The 22,003-nt window shown below is 52.7% G+C and overlaps 1 protein-coding gene across 2 annotated transcripts in view; it reads right to left on the bottom strand.

The window, feature by feature from the left end:
• Positions 1–18,236: 18,236 nt before the first annotated feature.
• Positions 18,237–22,003, bottom strand: part of RREB1 (ras responsive element binding protein 1) — a 71,630-nt gene continuing 67,863 nt past the window's right edge. For both annotated transcript variants that reach the window (XM_037045366.1, XM_037045367.1), the window contains one exon: positions 18,237–21,656. In XM_037045366.1, the coding sequence (XP_036901261.1) occupies positions 21,148–21,656 (509 nt within the window). In that variant the 3' untranslated portion in view covers positions 18,237–21,147. The remainder of the gene's footprint in view (positions 21,657–22,003) is intronic.

Here is a 22,003-nt window from a genome sequence, read left to right as displayed (position 1 = left end):
GGGAGCTGCGACCACTGTGCCCTGCAGGAGCCTGGCACAGAACCTCCCGAGTGAGTCCAGGAGCCCTCCTCTTTCAGTGTCTCTCCACTGCCCTCTGCTGACAGAATTTAGCATTGTGCCAGTCAGCAAAGGACAAAAATTTAAAGGGACCAGATCCACTTTCTCAGAGCAGCCAACAAAGGGTAATCTTGGAGCTGCACTAAATTGACAAGTGGCACAATTCCCGAAGATTGTGTAGTTCTTGACAGGAGAGTCCAGGTTACAGGAGTTTGGCAAATGTATTCTTTGATCGGAGGAACCAAACTGGGGACTGGAAGGGGCCTAGGAGCTTCTCTGTCAAATCTCTTCGCATCATAGATGCCAAGTGACTTCACTCAAGCCACACAGCCTGTTCTCCTCCCTGCTTCACTCTGTCTCCCGTGGGCTTTGCCATTTAAATAACGAAGTAGACCATGAACATCTGTCTTAAGCGAGGCACCCCGAGTCAGATGACCTAACCCTGAAACAACCTGAATCACAGGTTGTCTAGTTATAGGCCATGGGAATATCCAGACTTTCAAAACACAAAGACAAAAACTCTTGTTTTTCTGGTTTTATAAAGATATTTTAGTGAAATGTGAGGGAAAGACAGTGTGACACATACTCTACCCATTAACCTTGGCCCTGTTGGCCCAGCAGATTTGTTGATTTGATTCACCCTCACCTGGCACAGCCCTTGGACCGTGGGCCGTGTGTTCTCCTCTTGCGAATATCAAGATAACCACTAGTAGTAATGCTGTAATGACCCCAGTGTTTATCAGTGCTGTCTGAGTGCCCAACCTCTGCTGTGTGCCTCACAAGCAGAAGCTCATGGGAGTCCATTTTCTTCTCTAACTCGAAAATAACCCAGAAAGTTAAACCAGGGAAGTGTCTTAGTCTGCTAGGCAGCCATAACCAATGCCATAGTCAGTGTGGGGGGTGTGGTTTAGACAACAGACATTTATTTCTCACAGTTCTAGAGGCTGGAAGTCCTGGATCAAGGTGTTGGCAGGTGTGGCTTCTTCTGAGGGCCCTGTGCTCAGCTTTTAGGTGACCCCCTTCTCCCTGTGTCCGCACATGGTCTTTCCTCTGTGCAGGCACATCTCTGGTGTCTCTGTGTCCAAATTCCCTATTTTTAAGAACACCACGCAGACTGGATTAGGGCCTACCCCATCAGCCTCGTTTTAACCTAATGCCTCTTTAAGGGCCCTGTTTCCCCATATAGTCGCATTCCGACATACTGGGTATTGGATTTTGGAGGCATACACGTTCTTAAAAGTTTAGAAACAACAGAAGTAAAACTTAAATCACCAAAGTATCATAGTAATTAGTGAAAGTTTACTGTGCAGACACTAACAAGAGTTTGCAAATGAGAGCACTTGAACCAAAACATAGAAGGAGGCTCAAGGAGACAGTATTATAAAGCAGCTTATATAGTGAGGAACCAAGTCACTCTCTTCTTCCCAGTGGTTGGTCATAATGTCAGAATTTTCAGTGCCCACCTCATATCAGCCTTGGGAAGCAGTTCAAGTTTTTCCTACACTTTCCAGAGACACAAGCAAGAAATGACCCAAGTTAAGTTAGCCCAGCAAAATAAGCTAAAGTAAGCTTTATTTGTGTGACCAAACTGGTTCTGGCTCTCAGGGGATATTCAAAACTTGTTTCTGATTACTCTTTAACAAACTGAACATATGAATTTGGAGGTGGGGGATACAATTTGGCCCATTACAGGCAGTATTTCCTTTACTATAAATGAATATATACGTGGTGAAGGACTTTAAATAATAATTTAAGAAGTAGACTTTCAGCCAAGATGGAGGCATAGGTAGATACACTGTGCCTCTTTGCACAACCAAAAGAAGGACAACTACAAAGTTAAAAACAAAAAATAACCAGAACCAACAGAAAATCAAACTGTATGAAGTCCGACAACCAAAGAGTTAAAGAAGAAACATTCATTCAGACCAGTAGGAGGGGCAGAGATGGGCAGTTGGGGTGGAGAGGACATGTGGCAAGGTGGTGGCTGGAGGACTGGGGCAGGGGAGGTGGAGGCTGGCGGAGCAGGTGGTCCCACATTTGCATGCAGATAATCTGGGAGGAACAACTGGGGAGTGAGACAGACCGTGCAACCCAGGGTTCCAGTTCAGGGAAATAAAGCCTCACAACTTCTGAGTAAAAAAACCTGTGGGGGTTGCAGTGGCAGGAGAAACTCTCAGCCTCACAGGAGAGTTTATTGGAGGGACCCACAGGGTCCTAAAACATACACAAACCCACCCACCTGGGAATCAGCACCAGAAGGGCCCAATTTGCTTGTGTATAGCAGGGGGAGTGACTGCAAGCTGGTTGAGAGCCCAGCAAGTGGCACTGTTCCCTCTCTGCCCCCTCCCCTACACACAGTGCCACAACACGGCTACGTGAGTTGCCCTGCCCTGGCAAATACCTAAGATTCCGCCCCTTACAATGTAACAGGCAGGCTGAGAGAAAAAAACATGGCCCAAATGAAAGAATAGATCAAAACTCCAGAAAAAATACTAAGTGATGAAGAGACAGCCAACCTATCACATGCAGAATTCAAAACACTGGTAATCAGGATACTCACAGAAATAGTTAAGTATGGTCACAAAATACAGGAAAAAGTGAAGGCCATGCAAAGTGAAATAAAGGAAGATGTATAGGGAACCAACAGAGACAGGCAGGAAACTGGGGCTCAGATCAACAATTTGAAGCAGAAGGAAGAAATCAACATTCAATCAGAACAGAATGAAGAAACAAGAATTCAGAAAAAGACTTCCGGCCAAGATGGAGGCATAGGTGGAAATCCTGTGCCTCCTCACACAACCAAATTTAAGGACAACAAAGATTTAGAAACAAAAACACAACCGGGACAGAAAAGTGAACTGTACAGAAGTCGGACAACGAACCATTCATCCAGACTAGTAAGAGGGGCAGGGTCGGCGGTCGGCAGAGAGGGGTCCTGGCAGGAAAAGGCGGTGGTTGGCAGACCCCACACTGGGAGGAAACGAGCAGGGTGTGCAAAGCGGTTGGCTGATCTCGGACACACATTCGTGGGCAGACAAACCAGGAAAAAAATGGGTGGTGAGACAGACCGCAAAACCCAGGGCCCCAGCTATGGGAAATAAAGCCTAAAAGCACTGATTGAAGAAACTTTCGGGGGTTGAGGTGCCAGGAGAGGCTCCCAGCCTCACAGGAAAGTTCATTGGAGAGACCCACAGGGTCCTAGAATGTACACAAGCCCACCCACCAGGGAACCAGCACCAGAAGGGCCCAACTTGCTTGTGGGAAGCAGCAGAGGGGACAAATCCAAGAGAGAGTGAAACAAGCGCCACTGTTCCCCCTCTGACCCCGCCCCCACATACAGCATCACAGCCAGGCCACTGGTTGCCCCACCTTGGTGAACACCTAAGGCTCTGCCCCTCATACATAACAGGTGGGACAAGACAAAAAAATTATGGCTCAAACAGAAGAACAAATCAAAGCCCCAGAGCCAATACTTTTAAGCGACCAAGAGATGCCAACCTATCAGATGCACAGTTCAAAATACTGGTGATCAGGATGCTCACTAACTGGTTGATTTTAGTCGCAAATTAGATGAAAGAAATAAAGGCTAAACTAAGTGAAATGAAGCAAAATGCACAGGGAACCAATAGTGATGGAAACAAATCTGGGACTCAAATCAATGGAGTGGACCAGAAGGAAGAAAGAAACAACCAACCAGAAAAGAAGGAAAAGACAAGAATTCAAAAAAATGAGGAGAAGCTTAGGAACCTCCAGGACATCTTTACACGTTCCAACGTCCGAATTATAGGGGTACCAGAAGGGGAAGAGGAAGAGCAACAAGTGGAAAACTTATTTGAACAAATAATGAAGGAGAACTTCCCCAGTCTGGCAAAGGAAATAGACTTCCAGGAAGTCCAGGAAGCTCAGAGAGTCCCAAAGAAGTTGGATCCAAGAAGGAACACACCAAGGCACATCATAATTACATTAGCCAAGATTAAAATGAAGGAGAGAATTCTAGAAGCAGCAAGAAATAAGTGGACAGTCACCTACAAAGGAGTTCCCATGAGACTGTCGGCTGATTTCTCAAAAGAGACCTTACAGGCAAAAAGGGGCTGGAAAGAAGTATTTGAAGTCATGAAAGGCGAGGACCTCCATCCAAGATGACTCTATCCAGCAAAGGTATCATTAAGAATGGAAGGGAAGATAAAGTACTTTCCGCATTAGGTAAAGTTAAAGGAGTTCATCATCACCAAGCCCTTATTATATGAAATGGTAAAAGAACTTATCTAAGAAAAAGAAGATGATCAAAATTATGAACAGTAAAATGACAAACTCACAACTACAAACAACTGAACCTAAAAAAACAAAAATTAAGCAAACAACTAGAACAGGAACAGAATCACAGAAATGGAGATCACATGAATGGTTATCAGTGGGGAGGGGGAGGGGGGAGAATGGGAGAAAAGGTACAGGGAATAAGAAGCATAAATGATAGGTACAAAATAGACAGGGGGAGGTTAAGAATAGTATAGGAAATGGAGAAGCCAAAGAACTTCTATGTACGACCCACGGACATGAAATACAGGGAGGAGAATGCTGGTGGGGGGAGGGGTGCAGGGCAAAGAGGAATCAAAGGGAGAAAAAATGGGACAACTGCAATAGCATAATCAATGAAATATGTTTTAAAAATAAGTAGCGTCTCTCAAATTTAAGCTGCCCTTTCTTACCTCATGATCCTGTCTTTAGATAAACACGAAAGATTTTCAGCCTCCTAACTCTTGAAAATACGTGAAGTCCATCCTAGTTTTAGAATTCTAAGCAACTTCTTGGTGAGCTTCTCTCTAGTATAACAAAACTTGAACTCTGTCCCAGAATTTCCCGGCCACAGTACAATGTACAGGATCTCGTCCAGCTGTCCTGGGACATCAAAGAGACCCATGCCTGCCACTGGCCAAGGCTCCCAGGGGGGTCAGGAATGTATTGCCTTCCACAGAGAGTGCGGGCCAGAAGAACGGCTCACACTCCTTCGGGGAGAGAGGGGAGGTGGGACATTCCTCAGAGTCCAGGACCCTGCTCAGGGCTGGGGCTGGGGCAGGGCCAGGGGCAAGACTCACCAGCAGAGGGCCAAAACACCTGACTTTACAAGATGGCCCGACTCAGGGTCTCCCAGGGCCTATTAGAAAAAGAGAAATTCTAAAATGAAGAGATAATTTTGTTAACATACAGAAGAATTTAATGCGTCAAGTTAGGTAGACTATGAATCCTTTTTTCTGTAATCAGAAGTCAAATTAAGGCTTATCTTTCCCCATTTCTGTGAAATGACTTCAGCTGCAATCATCTGAGTCACAGCACTCACAGGGTTTTGTCGTCTCCACGTGTCCCTAGATATGGAAGACTGTGGGCCTATCTCAGTGATGCACTTAAGGACTCAGGGAGGCCTGGGGACTGTCATTTTAGGGGGCTTCTACTTATTTGAAGCTCTGTACATACCTTATGTTCTGGACATTTTATACCCATTTTGGAAACAGATATCAAGGTCCAGAAGAGCAGAACTGTACACCGACGGTGGGGCTGGGATTTGAATTCGGGGCTGTTTGGCCCCAAGTCTGGGAAACTTTGTACTGTGTCACCCTCCAGGATACCCGTCAATGGCAGGTTCCAGTCTTCTACACAATGGAAAGCTCTGGGGAGCAGGGAGGGAGGAAGAGCAAGGAAGGGTGGAGGTTAAAACTCTCAGTGTGCCTTGGAACCTCAGCCACTGACGGAACTGGCCTGCGGTGGGCCCGTCACTTGGCATCTAAAGAGTCCTCAGGTGAGTTCAATACGCAAAGAACAACCACCTTCTTTGAACAGCAGGCGGGAAGGTCAAAGCGACAGTGTGCTCTCTGAGAGAGAGTGGGAGTCACTCATTGAAAACTGGTGTGTCATCTCGGCTTGGGCGAAAACACCAGAGCTGCTGCTGGCCTGCTTTGGGGATGAGCCAAAACCTGGAGTCCTGTCCACCGCCCAAACCACACAGCCCCTCATGGATGCTACTCACACTTTGTTTCCATCTGTGAAAGTAACTACTGAGTAGTTAAATGTGCAGGGCACTGAGCTAAATATTGGAGGGGGCACCAAAAAGTGTAACTGCACCTGCCCTGCCCTTCAATTTAGTTGAGGAGACCCAGTTCAGCCAAAAAAAAGGGGGGGGGAGGAAAAGACAAATATAGTAAGAACCAAGTGAGGGGTCCTTCAAGAGCCAGAGTAGTCAAGGAAGGCCTCCAGGAGGAAGTGGGACTGAAGGCACAGAATTGGATTTGGGAAAATCTGGGGCGTGGTTATGTAAGGGAGCAACCTCTCAGGAGACAGGTTGTGCCAGATTTGTGGAATAGGGTTTACAGCTCATTTTCCAAGCCCTGGGGCCATTGCAGATGTGGGGCAGGGAAGACTTCTGAGGAAGATTTGGGTGTGTGCCAGCTTCCACATGTCAGTGTCCCCACCCCTGGGGCCCCCTATAGCCAAGCACTCACTCCTAGTGTCAGTGGCCGCTGGGAAGGAAAAGGGAGGTGTTTGCTGTTGAGAGTCAGGTGACTGTAAGCTTGGTCTGAATCCCGTCCCCGTCCCCCTCCCCACCGCATACTGTCTTATCACACACACTGGCCAAGGCTCCAGTGTGAGGGGTCAGTTTACATTTTTTCAGGGACAGGAGAACGTGCTTCTGCTTCTGGTGGCTCTGCAGGCAGGAGAGGAACTGACAGGGCTACTTCAGCTGCTTCCCTCATCTCCCAGAATGCAGGCCAGGACTGGGCTGGAGCGCTCCCCTCAGCTCTCACTCCGGCTCCTGCTGCTACTTCTGGCCAGGATGTGGGGCAGCCTGGCCTCTGCCTTCAGCAAGGCCTGTCTTTGGAGAAAACCTAGTCTACCCTTTCCACCTTGTTCATTCTGGCTGCTCTGCTTAAAGGCTTCAACTAACTCCCCAGTCCTGCTCTCAAGGAGGCAGCTGGCTTTCCCCTGACCATCCTCTCTTTTCTGGAAATACCCCAGTGCCCAGGGTAGACCCTGTCCTCGTCCCTGGCCATAACTGATTGACTCAGGGTCCCCCCTGACCTCGGCCAGCTCAATCGGATGCCCTTGCCTGGGAATTCAAGAGGTAGCAGGGAGAGACCCAGAGACCCTGAGGTGTCCTGCAGAGAGAAGGACCTGGATACCCATAAACTTGAGTCTATTTCTGCTGTTTTGCATTCAAAAGAGCCTAAGCAACTCCACTAATCCTTTCCTCCACCTCACTGTCCTGCCAGCCTTCTCTCCTCTGTTCCAGGTGCCCCCCCAAGTAGCCCCTCCCAACCCTGGAGGGGTTGCTCAGTGCTGCAATGAATGAAGGCCCTGTTCCTGGACACACTGTGAGGCTTGTCTTGAACTGAGTTGCATCTTATGTTGCAAAGCTGAGCAGGGTCCTTGGTGCTCATCACCTGCACTGCTACTGACCCAGCCCTAACTGGTCCTTGTCACTTGGTCTCTGTGGGGGCTGCTCCGTACCCCCACCCCAAGGACCCAGCCCTAACTGGTCCTTGTCACTTGGTCTCTGTGGGGGCTGCTCCGTACCCCCACCCCACAGGAGGGTGCCACACCCTCCTGCCTTCCACTTTGCAGATGACCAGGGGCTGCACCACAACAAGGAGCCGTCTCACCCGAATTGCTCACATTCTACTCCTCAGCCCCAGGCGGGTCAGGGTCCGATCCCTGCATTTTCCTCTCTTCCTCAGTTCCCATCTCAGAGGAATATGGTGCCCATTCTTTTTCTTTTCTTTTCACTAGGACGCTTTTTTTATTGCTTTGAGAGAGAGAGAGAGAGAGAGAGAGAGGGAGAGAGGGAGAAACATATGGGAGACCTCTGTGCCTACAGGTTGAGACTCCCACCAACAGAGCCACACTGGCCAGGGCGGTACTGCTCCTGAGAGCCAGGCCATCCTTTCCTTCCTGCCTGCCTCCTCCAGGATCTTGCTCAACTTTTGCTCTTGCCTTATCAACGATTTCCTCACCACTGGGAGACAGAGTTTTCTTCACTGCCCTTCCCAAACCCATGCTCTTTCTCTTGATCCTTAAAAGCCTCCCCAGGACCCTGCAATCCCCTCTGGTGACCATCTTCCCTGCATCCCTCCCGTCTCTGCCATATCCCACATTCAAATCTTCACCTCCATTCCAGTCCCAGCTGCTCCCGTCAGGCTTCTGCCTCCACCCTCTCCTGTGGCCCCAAATCCAAGGCCTGGCTTCATCCTCCCTGCTGATGGGAATGGTCACCCCACCCCCGCATCTCTTCAGGCGGTGCTGTTACTGTGCCCATTGCTTCTCGGGTCTTTTCATCCTCTTGTCTTCTGACTCTCTCTTTCCCGGGGTGTTGTGTCTCCTTCTGGCTCTCCTCCTCCCCCTCCCCCTCCCCGTTATGGTCTCATTCATTCCTACAGGCAGCTCCCACAGGCCTCAAGTGGGTCCTGACTCTCCTCGCCCCCGAGCTACAGACGCCCAGCCCGCACTCTTCCTCCCCTCCTGGGGCGGCCCCATGGTTTCCCGCTGCAAGTGTCCCATTCAGGCAGTTTGGGGGACATCTGACTCACCCACTGCTCCAAGGATGGCCTGTGACCCACAGATGGGCATGTGGCTCATGCCAGCCAGACAAATAAATCTTGTGTGAACTTAGACCTTGCGGCCGGGCTGGCAAAACAGGTGAACGTGAGGGCCGGCTGCTGGGCCCCTTTGCTGCCATGTCCGGGACCCTCCTTGAGGATGAAAGCAGTGTAAAGACAGAAAAAGGAGGAGAAGGAAAAAGGCAATTCCAACACTGTTTATGAATATGTGGATGCTGTGAGCAAAGCCTCCACTCCAGGACGTTCGGCGACGGGGGCTAACCCATTCCCACTTGCGCATAAGCTGGTCTGGGTTGGACTCTGTCACTTGCCATCAAAGTCCTCCTACAGGCGCCTCAGACAAGACTGAATCTCCAGTCGCCATGAGCCAGCAGCGCCGCTCCTCCTCCTCCGGGTGTCCTGGCTTCGTTCAGGGCCCAGGCACTTGCTCCTCTGACCGCGCCTCTCTCCCACCAACCCTTGTTCTCTGCAGCCTGGACCATTCTAATACTCCCTTCAGAGGGCTCCCTGTCTCCACTCTACCTTACACTCTGCTGCTTGCATGCGTCCAGAATGCAGCTCGGACCTGCTAAGTGACATGCTGCAGGTCTTTCAGTGGCCCCACTTGCAGTCAGAATCTGGCTCCAGTATTCAAAGCTCTCCTAATTCCCTAACTCACTTGCTCGGCATTTTTCACTGTCCACTGTGTGGGTCAGGCAGTGTCCCCACCTACACTTCAGCCACGGGCCCACCCCACTGGCAGGCCCCACACCCTGCACCCCAATGCCATAGCACTCTCCCCAGGTGGCCTGGCCCTGGTCCCACCCTCCACCTTGCCCCACCTCTGGACACTCTCCCAGGTGCCTCTCTCCAGGGCGTCTGAGTCTACAGCCGACAGTATCCTTCCGCCTCTGAGCGCCCAGTCGCCCAGTGCTCCTGCACCTTGAAAATCGTCGTCCAACTACCAGGCCACTTGCCCACGTCTTTCCCTCCCACACTCCTGCTGAGCAGAGTCGGCGACTCTCTCATCTCTGGATTTCCTGCGAGAGCCTGCACCTCCTGGGCGCGCACAGGTATTTGCTGAATGAGCACAGGCGTGGGCACCCCACCACGACGCCCCCGGAGCCCCAGCCCCCTCGGGTCCTCTGGCTCCGCCCTCTGCGCGGTGATTCCGAAGTTCCAGAGAGCCCGCGTCCTGCCTGGCTGGCTGGCATCCCAACCCTTGATCCTTTGTTTTCTTCCCCAATTAAACATAAAATTTGTTCTCTGTGTTCTCCTGGTACCACTCCCCCCCGCCCCCCAACCCTTGCGCTGGTGTCCCAACACAACCCAGTGCGAGGAGGGAGGGGTGAATGGGACGAGCATTTTTAGGGCAGTGAAACTGCTCTGGGTGATACTGTAACAATGGGTTCATTACACATTTGTCCAAACCCACGAAATGTGCAAGACCAAGGGTGCTCCCCGGCGTCGGCTACGGACTCTGGTGACTATGATGTGTGTGTGGCTTCATCATCGCAACAAATGCCCCTCTCGGACGCGGGGTGTTGATAATGGGGGAGGCCGATCATGTGTGGGGGTAGGGAATGCACGGGAAGTCTCTGTATCTTCCTCTCAGTTGTGCTGTGAACCTAAAACTGTTCTAAGAACAGTCTTATAAAGAAGAGACAACACATAACAGGAAAATTGGGCATGGTGAAATTCAGATTCAATAAAAAAATTACTAAGTGTTTTCCTTTTTCTGCTTTTAGGACCCACATCCTCCCTGGCTTTTGCTTTCATTCTCTCCTTTCGCAGGGGCAGAGGCCCCGGGCCCCTCTCTGACTCCTGCCTCCTTTTACTCCCGTCGTGGTACCGCCCCCCCCCCCCCCCCCCCCCCCCCCCCCCCCCCCCCCCCCCCCCCCCCCCCCCCCCCCCCCCCAGCCCACCCGCACTGCAGCCCCACCTTCCCCCAGCAGGGTGCAAACCCCTGAGAATCCGGACATACCCAGGGCTGGCCAGGGAGTTGAGGCATTTCCACTGGCTGGTGTGGCCCCTTGCGGCCTGCATGTCCCAGAGCGGGAGGACAGGCATCACTGGTGAGAGGGCACAGGCCACACGAGTCAGAGTCCTGCGCTGGCACCAGGAACTGGAGACGGGCTCAGCACAGGCCTGTGTGGTGAAGATAGGAAGTAGGCAGATCCAACCTGACTGCGGCGTGGCTGAGCCTCACAAGTGCTGAACGTGAGACTACGTTTTTAGGAAAGCACAAACGCCACTGGGTGCAGACCCAGGGACAGCAAGTGAGTTCTGGGCTTGAGGTCAGTGGGGGGACAGCAGCGTCCAGGCAACCAGCAGCCTGGCTGGAGACACTGAAGGGGTGCTGGGCATTGGGGAGGGCCGGTGGAAACAGGGTCCTGGGTTCTGGACCTGTGGGGGAAGGGCTTCAGAGAGAGGAGAAGGGATACATGTCCCGGTACCAGTTCAGGGACACAGGCCAGTGCTTGGAGTTTAGTGCCCTGAGGTGCCATTTTGAAATCCTTTGTGATTTGCCTTTGAACTAGACGTTGTGGGTGAAGGGCTGTGACACAATAGAGTGTGCTTGGACCCTTGGCTCATGTGTGGGCCTGCCTCCCTCCACTTCCCACCCACTGGGGTCCTGGCCACTCGCTGCCCACCCTTGCTTAGAGATGGCAGCTCCCTCGGTCCCTGGTAGAGGCCTGGGTGTGGACAGAGGAAAGGTGGGCAAGCGTATCCCATGGGCCTGGGTTCCAGTGAGGCCCTAGGTGCCTGCAGCCACAAGGATCTCTGTGTCCAAGGGGATGCAACCTTAAATAGCTAATTTAAAAAACCATTGAGAGAGAAAGAGAGAGAGCAATAGGGAGAGAGAGAAAAGAAAAAAGGTTCTGCCTACTTTTTAAATCAGGGCTCCACAGTTTCATTTTCCAGAGGGTCCTAGGGGCTAATGGACAAGCAGGTGTCAGAAGCCAAGTCAGCCCAAAGTCCCAAGAAGGCAAGTCAGGGAGTGGTGGCACTTGCTCACAGGCCATGGTGACAAGGTACAACTGAGGACAGGAGCCTGGGACAGTCTTTAACTCCCCAGGGCTTCAGAACTCTCTGAATGTCCTGAAAATGCAAGTAGCTATGTCCCACCCCCTGAGATCCTGAATCAGGAGGTGTGAAGTTGAATTTTTAATAAGTGATTCAGGCGATTCCTTTTAGTGGAAGGGTTGCCTGCACCGTGGAAGGGAGAAACTGTTCAGGAGGTTCTGGCTCAGCAGATGCTGGCGGCCGGAGGGGAGCTGTCCCTGCAGAGCCCTGCCCACTGCCCAATCCTGACTGGAAGTTTGGGTGTTGTTGCTTCTGCAGCAAAATCGAGCTGGAACAGTTGGGAGGTCACTGAGTGGCCTTAGGAGCATATGGATGCCACCCAAGTCACATCCGTGTGGCAGAAGCATGTGTTGGAGGAGGTCCTCGAGAGGGCCTGGCCACTGGTTGACCCTCGGGCAAGCTGAGGCTCTCTGCACTGCCCCTGTCTTTGAAATGCCTGTTCTGCCCACCATTCCCACAGCAGGAGCTGTTTCCAGGGTGCAGCCTGGACAGAGTGAGGTGTTGTCAAGACCCTGGACGGTGTTCATGACTGACCTGGTTCAGGCCTCTCTGTGAACTTGGCAGGTCGGGGCAGAGAGCACGTCCCGTGTCTGCCCAAGACAAGCCCCACACGTAAGCCTTCGCCCCCCAGTCTGGAGCGGTCTGCCTCTGCGTTCGGTCCCTCCGTGACTCCGGTGTACAGGGGTGATTTAAACACATACTCTCAGTTTTCTGTGACCGCCCTTTCAGTGGACAATGCACCCCGCGATGCCCACACCAGCCACGCTCGGATTGGGGGGTTTTCTGGTGGGCAGTGTTGCCCTAACAAGGCCTCATTAGCTGGCAGACAGGGGCAAACCATTTCAACTCTTGTCTCTGCTCTGAGGCAATAAAGATTTTTTCCTCCTGGCTTACTGGGTGTGGGTGATGACAGAAACCAAAAGGCACAGGAAAACACTCCACAACGTGCAAAGTGCTGTAAAAGTGCTGTAAAAACACACCCGAACGTGAGGAAGGGGGAAAAGCTGGGCTTAATTAAACAGTAATTTTCAATGAATAAAAATAGTATCTGAGAAGCAAGATGATGACTTTAATATTTTTCTTTCTATTTTCCTGCAGCCTAAATTTTCTAACCTGAGCAGGTATTCCCTCTATTTAAAAGCCCTGTAAAAGAGCTGTCACAGGTCCAAGGACAAAGGAGTGCCCCGCGCTGGCCTCTGCCGGCCTGCACTGACCCTGCCCGGACAGCCTGTGAGGCTGAGGCAGCCACCGGCCAGGGCCACCAGGTGCATCAGTCCACATTTGGCTGTGGCTTCCTTCCCATAGCAGTCAATTGGGAAAGGAGTGCCCACTGGTTTCTAATTTGGGACAGCGACTTTGGCAGCCTAGAGTAGCAGGGGACTGTGTTGTTGCTGTTGTTGAAGAGCAACCTTCAATTTCAAGTTTAAAATAAACCCGGCTGTCCACCCTAGTTCCTGGCCCCTCGGGGGGTTGGGGGTGGAAAAGGAGGGGCCTAGGCCACTTGGCACCGGATGTGGGGCAGCCAGCTGAGCTGTCCTTCTCGCTACTTGGCCTCTTCAAGGAGCCTGTGGAGTCTGTGCGTAGGGTGGAGGTGCAGAAGCTGTGGGGAAGATCCTGGGTGGCTCGTGTGTTCAGGCTGTGGCTGCAGCAGGGGCTGGGGGAGTGGCCACCAGAAGGGCTCCAACCCCCACACTCTCAAATCCTGTCTGGCTTTGCAGTCCTCCCCGTGAATTGCTTTCTGTCTTTGGAGTGAGACTTTGTAGCTGTCTCTGCCGCCGCTGCCAGGGCCATCTCCCTCAGAACATGGCTTTGGACTCTGCACCAGCCTCTCACACATTCAGTGTGTGCAAGGATCCCCTGGGCTCCTGCTACCAAGTGAGGGCAGGTCTGGGCCAGGCCTCACCCAGTGCTGGGGCTGCGCCCATTCCACAGACCAGGCCTGCACTGAGGGGGGGCCGAGACAAGGGGCTTCCTAGGACGCTGCCCCGTGTGAGGGAGGAATGAGAGCTCAAGGTGCCTCTCTCACACAATCCCAGGGTTGGGGGGCAGTGATAAACACCAGGCCAACGCGGAGTCCTGGGTCCCCCGGAGGCTGGTGGCTGGGAGCAGGCAGCTGACTGAACTACAGCCAAAGGGCCCAGCCGCTCTCTGGGACCCTTATCCTTTGCAGGGAGCGTTCTGTCGGGTTCGTGGAGTTGGGACCCCATGCTTCCCCAGCCCTGGGTGGGCAGCCAAGCAGGTGGCCCAAGGGGCTGGCAGGAGGTTCCTAGAATTCTCTCTTGGGCCCATTCTTCTCCACCACTCAGACTGGCAAAGGCTAGGCGGGCCAAGGGGTGGGAAGAAACCTGTGCATTCTGGGGACTCCTGGCTGACTGCGGATCCCTGCTTGTCTGTCTCCCATGCCCTCGCCCTGGGCATCACACAAGCAGGGGCTGGGAGGCAGCCAGGGCGGAGGAAGTGGTCCTGAGGGCAGTGCCTGAAGCCCGGTCATCTTCCACAGCCACGTCCCTAGGCGTCCCCCAACGTCTGTGGAACAAGTGTGTCCTGTGGAAGTTCTGCCCTCTTGCCTCTCTGGCAGCCAACGCAGCATTCTTGTGAGGACAGGTCCACGGAACCCACGTCACGAGAGACCACGGCACGCCCATCACACCTGCTGGGTAAGCGCTGTCCAAGTCCCTGGTGTGTGTTAACTCACCTGGTCGGCACCACAGCCCTGTGAAGCAGATACTGCTGTTACCTCCTTCTCAGAGATGGGGACACTGAGGCCATTCATCAGGCCTTAGAGGAAGAGCTGGGATTTGCTCGCCAGCCAGCCTGCCCTGAGACCTGGCTCTTGGCCACTTCTCCACTCCGCCTGACGCAGGGCACGTGGCTGGCTGTGTGCTCAGGCGGGATGACCTGATGTTTGAGACCCTTCATGCAGGGCAGGCTCTCTTCCACCTGCGCCCTGGGTGCTTCCCTCCAGGCATCTCCCCTGCCCGAGCCCCCACATTTCTCAAACAGGGGACAAACGTTCTCTCTGCTTCCGAGAGGTTCCCAGAGTAGTCAGACCAGAGGCAGAAAGCAGAATGGTGGGTATCAGGGGCGGGGTGGTGTGGAAAGGGAACGGGAGGCAGTGTTTAGAGGGGGTGGAGTTTTAGTTTTATAAGATGAAAAGTTCTATGGATGTATTAATGCCACTGAACTGTACACCTGAAAAAAAGGTTAAGATGGTAAACTCTAGGTTATGTATTTTATCACACACACAAATTCACACATGCTGTTCTAACCTGGGACCAGTGGCAAGAGGTCAGTACTCACTTCTTGATGCCATTTCTGGGGTGGGGCAATGATGAAAGGGTCTGCTTGGACCTCAGTCCTCAGGGCACACAGGGACTGATGGTTGCCTTGGGGGGTCTGGAGCACTGACCGTGGAGTCAAGCAAGCCAAGGTCGAGCGCAGCCCCACATTTATTGGCCTTGGCTCCTCCAGCAAGGGCCAAGTGAGAAGACATGTGAGAGCACTCAGCACACCCACTGGGTCCCAGACACGCTCCTGCATCTGTTATTGTGACCCTTTCCCTGCCTGGGGACAGCCCTGGAAATCCAGGGCAGGGCCGTTGGGGTTAATGTCCACTCAGCCCCTCGAAGCTCTTCTTGCTCAGGCACAGCCACTGGGCTGCAGGACCAGTCCCATCGGGGACAAGCTGCCTGGTGCTCCGGCCTGTGGTGCCGCCCCTTGTCCCTCGGGCACGTTCTCAGGGAGAGACCCTGCGGCCTCTGCTGGGTTCATGACCTCCAGAGGACAGTGGGAATGCCAGGTGAGGAGCAGGTGCCAGGGCCGGGCGAGCAGGCCCAGAAACCACACTCGGGGAGGGAGGGGTTGCTGCTGCTTTGGGAGCCGCCACAGGAAGGCTCATGTGCCCCTGGTCACGGGGACGTGAGCAGCCACAGCGAGGTGCTTACGTGGGTGGACAGGAAGGACCAGGGAGTGCTACCCTCTCCTCACCCTTGGCAGCACATCCTCTACCGAGGCTATTTTTCACGAAGGGAGCCATTTCTTTCAGAATTCCAAACCCCTAGGAGTCACAGCCAACCTGCGAGCCTGTGCTCTGGGGAGTCTCAAAGCTTTGACTTCTCTGCAGATGTCTCTGATCTGCCCTAACACTTTTTGGCTCCCTTTGAAAACTTACCCTCAACTCACCCCTTCTCCACATCTTCACACCCGTCCCTCTGCTCCAACCCTCTGCCTGCTCTTGCCTGCCTCTCGGTTGTCTCCCTGCATCTGCCCCTGTCCCCATTACCCCACTGTCAACACGCAGCCAGCACGCCCCGCCCCTCCCCCCCCACAGCCCCTCCTCCCCCTCGCTTGCCCCTCGCCCCACTCCAGTCCTGCTACTTCCTGCAGGGCCCACCGTGTTCGTCGGGGCCTTTTCTCTGGGTAGGTGACTTTTTCTTAAGGGAGAGAAGGGAAGAGGGAGTGGTAGGGGGAGAGAGAAACATCAGTGTGAGAAACACCAGATGGGCTGCCTCCTGCACGCACCCCAGTTGGGGATCAGCTTGAAGCTGGGGCACGTGCCCGGGCTGGGCCCAGGACCAGCGATCTCAGGGTTACAGGATGAGCCTCTCACCGGCTGAGCCCCACTGTCAGGGCTGGCACGTGCCTTTCCTACTGCTTGTCCTGTGGGCTCTCTGGTCCACCTGCCCATCTCTCCCTGGCTCTGCCCCTCACAGCCTACCTTTCCCCTTGGACTTCGCACATCCCCAGTCTAGTTCGTCTACTTCATCTACTTTGCACATCCTTTCTTTCCACTGTTAAAACCCAACTTTCGCAGGAAAGAAATCTTGGCTCCTTGCTGCGTTCTCTGTGCCTGGGACAGTGCCTGGCTCACAGTGCCTGCCCAGCCAACGAACGCTCTGTGGAATGGGCAGGGTCAAGGTCGTCTGGATCCTGGACCGGAACAGGAGACCGAACCAACCTCAAGGCTCAGCTTAGGTCACAGGCCTTAGTGAGGTTTGACAACTACAGAGCTAAAACTGATTTTTAAACACAAGCTCCTTTCATTTTCCTCTTCTCATCAGGAAAGGCGTGTCAACGTGGAGAACGGGGTTGAAGGGAGGCTGCGGAGCGGCATGGCCTCAGGCGGCCACCCCATCCTGTGACGGTCACCTGTGCTTGGCTGGGACTCTCTGAAGGCACAGCAGGGGAGAACACCCAAACCCATGTTTTAAAACTTAATAAATGCATTATTCTTGATGATGAGGCTGAGCCATTATTGGAGTTAATAAACTCTGAGAAAAATGCCTCTGCACCTGCCCAACTCCTTTTTTCAGGACCACTGTCTGGGAACTGAATGTAACCCGATACCTGGGCTTTCTCCAAGTCTGTCCGGAGTCAGCCCCTGTGGGCCTGGAGAGGGACACCTGAGGGAGGGGCCATGGAAGAGGGTGGGGCAGGGACCGGGTGGCTGGGGGGAAGGGCGGCTCGGGCCTGGCTACCCCAGTCAGCCCACGGCCAGAGGTGGGAGAGGCACCAGCCCAGAGGGACCCCACGTGCTCGCAGCAGATCACTTCCTCACAGGCAGAACTCCTGACAAATTCCATCTTTTCCCTCCCGCCTGCCGCCTCCCAACCCACCCAAGCTGTGGCGTTGGGTGGGTGAGGGCCTTCCCCACCTCCACACTCCCCTTCACCCTCACATTGACCAGGGTCAGTCCGTATTCCATCAGGAAAACGATTCCATCCACTTGGGGCCTGGAAACGGTGCTCACTGGTGGCCACCAGCACTGCCCCCCCAAAGGGAGAGGTTGGGAGGCATGTCTCTTGTTTCTGTCATAACCATTCCCAAGTTGCTTTGGTTGTTTCACTGAGTACAAGTCGGCACCCCTCATTGGCATCCCAGCCCAGCCAGCCTCCTGGGGCTCGTGTGTGGTGTGCAGGGCAGCAGCAGGGCCCCCGCAGAGGAGGCCTTCAGGACCAGAGCCCAGGGCAAGTCTCGTCTTGATGAGGCCTGGCTTCCCAGAGCCCAGGTTCCTCCGGAGTTGGGCTTTGAGAGCTCGGCTTACAGCAGTCAGGACTTTAATGTTACTCATTCGCTGTTTTAATGACAGACTTTTTGCAAACGTGCATGCGCCTGGATCTCCTCTGTCCCCAGTCCGGGGATCACTGTCCCATACAGGCCCCTCCCTTGAATTATGGGGGTTCCCCCCCCCACAGGGGCAACTCTATCCCTTGTAACTGGCAAATGAAGGGAAAGGCAAAGTGCACTTCTCAGCAGTTGCTGCCCAGAAGACAGAATCCCTGGCTTCAGCTCTTGCTAACCCACCTGGGCCCACCCACTGGCCCTGGGAGGGGCCTCCCTGTGCTCGTGCTTCCAGACCAGGCTCTCACCCCAGGTGGCCTCACAGCTGGGGCTGAGCCTGAGGGGCCAGAAGGCGACGGTGTTCGACAGTGTTCATGGGAACCACGGGCGCCCAGCTGACAGGAAGCAGGACAAACTGATGGGACCACAGCAACTCACAGGACAACTGTGTGACAAGCGATCTGCCATTTTAAAAATATAACATTTATTGCTTAGATGGTTTGATACAGAACAGCTTTTCTTCTCATTCTGAATTTGAAAGTACTATACAACTGAATACAAAGAGGAACAAAAGTACCAAAACTAAACTTGTGATTCTGTTCATGTGGCATAAACCAGTTTTGTACATAATATGTAGCAGCAGTTTTTAAGTTCCCTTTAGAAAAATATGAATTCTACATATTTATTATTGTTTCCTGTTTAATGCATGGGCTGAAATCACTAGGATCAACTTCCTTCTTGAAGAAAAGAGAGGAGAGGAGACGAACAGAGGGTTGAGGGTACGACGAATCTTTCTGAAACTGGCATCCGACTGTCACATAGCTTCCCCGGGGCTGCTTGCAAAAACAGCCCTCTGGGTGTTTCGTTTTGTTTTCACAGCCAGAAGTTTCATGTAGTGATTGAATCTCAGCATTGTGTCCACAAATCAAAGAGAAAAACAAGAGAGAAACTTGCACCTCAAAAAAACTTTTCAGAAGATCCATATATATATATTTTTTGTAAAAGCCCTGAGAGGAGAAAGAGAATCAAACAAAATGTATAGAAACAAATTAGCTGGACATGCAACTAAGCTATGATTCACCCAGAGTTTAAACAAATCACAAATTTCACAGTTTAATACAGGGGAAGGGGCAGAACAACAAACAATACATTTCTCAGCCTCACTAATAAAATGTGGCAAGACCTCACTGACTAAGAGGGCACAGAGTAAGGCTAAATAAAGCTTTAAATCAATAGTGATTATTGCGGGCCGCAGCCCCGGCTGCGCTGCTGGGGCTGTTCCTGCTACATCTCACTGCAGCGTTGAGTTAAGTCCCGGCTCCTCTCCACAATGTTGTGAGTTTTAGCGTGGAGAGTTGCAAAGAAAAAAAAAACAACAAAAAACAAAAACAAAACTAGAAACCCCAAATAATAATAACAAAAATAACAACAATCGTCATAAAAAATTAAGGGATGCATGGACTGGTTTTAACTAAGCAGACCACACTGGGTATGAAGTGATACAGGGATCCTTGGTTCTGATGTGCATTCACCTAGAGCAAATAACCACCTTGTTCTGAGACTGGTTCATACACCCCTAATACAGTTAAAAGTTATATATATACCTCAACTTGTTTCCTTTCACATGCAAAGATATCACTTTTCATTAATTCAAGACTATGTATCTTCCTTTGAAGTCTGGGTGGCTGGATGTTGGCCACCAGCAACTGGTGAGGAAGTGGGAGAAAAGGGTCCGCGTGCCTCTGCTGCACACTGACAGGGTGTCAAGGAGGTGCGCGCAGGGCCCTGGGGAGGGAGGCAGGGGTACTCGGGGGCTCCCCGGGGCAAGGCAAGAGGGTCTGAGGGGTGGAGCAGCACAGAAGGCCCAGCAGCACTAGGCCTTGGGCGTCCTGGGGGTCCCAGCTGCAGGACAGATGCTGAAGAATCTCAGCTACAGTAGGTTATATTTCTCTTCACTGCTGGCACCTGCAGCAAGGGAAGTCTATTGCCTGCATAGGATGCTTCAAACAAACAAACAAACAACGGCCCCTCCCCCGCCTTTTGTCACCCAGGGGTTCGTTATTTCAGAAACTACAAACAACATGTTTATCTTCAAGCACCAATCCCAAATCGCAGGAAGATAAATATAAATCTATCTATGTCTTGTCTTCAGTCTTGCATGTGCAGTTTTATTACCAGTAGTAGTATTTTCTCGCTTTGCAAATGACAGTAGCACACGCGGGTAAGGCTGGGCTGGGTTTGGCAGAAGACCAGTGAGTGGCAGGTCTCCTCACTGCCTGGCTTCCTCGGAAGCCCCGGGCGCATGTACTCTCACTCTCCCCTCTGAGCTGCTCTTCAGCCACGCGTGGAGAACCTGCTGGAGTCTGCAGTCACGGAAGAAAGGGCTTGCCTAAGTACAGTAGAAGGGCCACCCCCTAGGGCGGCAAGGAAAGCTTCGGGCAGACGCTTATGCACGACCCGGGCACCCAGGGCTCCAGGACAAATATTGCCCATTAGTTTCTGCTGACTGCAGAGACCAGCAAGCTGATGAACCAATAATAATAACAATAATAATAATAATATTAATATATATATACCGAAAGGGGGAAACCAGATACATGACGTCTGTGTGTGTTCTCCATACATTAAATTGCCAGGGTAACTCTTCTCTGTAAGTTAAGAACAAATGTCTTGAGTGTCTTGAACAGAAAACAGCTTGTCTAATGCTGAAAGAGTGGGAACAGGTATGAGGTGGAAGCTAGAATCTGTCCTGGTTTTGGCCTGAACCAAATTGGAAACTTCCATCAACTACACCTTGCAATACCAAGGACGAAGTTACAGCTCCACCCCCATATAGCAGACAAAAAAAAAAAAAAAAAGAAAGTCTATTTTAGAAATGAGCATTTTATCCACATTACCCCTGGTAATTTACATGAAATTCACATCATTTTCTTCCAGTTATTGGCTGTGGGCGTCCCAGGGCACATTTTTTTCTTCTGTTTCCAGCTCACAGAACAGACGTTACTATCACAGACTCGCTGAGTCAAGCTCACACAGCAACACAGAAGGTCACGTTGATGCTTAAATGGAAGGTTCTCTCCAAATAATTCATCACAATATTTGCTTTGTGTTTTAAACTCATCTGGGACAACACAACACCCAGGACGACACTGAAGGACCGGTAAGTAGTTAAGGCACTTGAATTGTCTGTGCTGGTGTCCTGCGCGGGCACAGGGTGTGGCCGTGGCCCCGAGGGGGCTGGCCCTCTGCGGCTGGCCTCTCCCCAACAGCCGAAGGGCCCCCAGGGAACCTCATGAAACCTCGTGTCGATTTGGGGCTCTGTGCCCTGCTGCCTATCTGTGTGCCGGGGCAGCAGGAGCCATCACTCCATCCCCAGCAGTGGCGAGGTGCCGTCCGCGGCCAGGCCAGGGTGGGCAGGCCTCTTGCCATTCAGCTCCAGCAGGTCTTGCACAAGGGCCACCGGGCTCTCTGGGTCAGGGTCACCCTGAGGCGCCTGCTCCTTGGGGCTGCCTTGAGGAACGGCCTTGGGCGCACCCCTGCTGGCTTCAGCCTGCACGGCTCCAGCCGTCCGACCCATGGCCCGGTCCTCCCTGCGGCTGGTGTCCTTGGCCAGACTGTCCTTCCGGCTCCGGGTGACAGCCACGTGGTTGCTGGCCGGCAGAGCCAAGTCCGCCTCGTTCTCCGAGACAGGGTTGTTGCCACTGTGGGTGGACTCGCTCTCACTGTCCTCCTCACCCCGCTCATCCTTGTCACTGTCCTTCCCGTGATGTTTGGCGTGCCTGGCTTTCTGGTGGACCCGCTGATGGCGAACCAGGCTGTGCTTCAAGGTGAAGGTTCGCTCGCATGTCTGACATTTGTATGGCCTTTCTCCTGAAGTAACGAGGGAAAGATGTTAGGTCTGTTAATGGTAAGGCCACCAGTGATGCCTCTTGGCTTTGCCCAAGAACAGCTGTGCGAGAAAGGCAAGGGGCAGCAGGAGGCAGGGGTCAGGACTCCGTCCTGTGCAGGGAAACCCTCTTACTCGTCTGAACTGGCAGCATGGGGAGGCAGACACGCCAGGCGCCAGGCATGACTTCCCTTTCCCTTCCATCACTTCATCCAGGAGCCAGGGTCTCATGGAAGGACGGCAGCAGCTCCTCCCACAGGGGCAGCCACGGGTCCTGAGGGCTCTACCAAAAGTGGCACCTCCTCCATCAGAGGCACGAGATACTGTGTGT

The sequence above is a fragment of the Sturnira hondurensis genome, unplaced genomic scaffold (assembly GCF_014824575.4).
Source record: "Sturnira hondurensis isolate 20B ecotype Veracruz unplaced genomic scaffold, ASM1482457v3 Scaffold0004271, whole genome shotgun sequence".
Taxonomy (NCBI): Eukaryota; Metazoa; Chordata; class Mammalia; order Chiroptera; family Phyllostomidae; genus Sturnira; species Sturnira hondurensis.
Note: the sequence above shows the minus strand (reverse complement) of the source record. Positions and strands in the feature narration are given on the sequence as shown.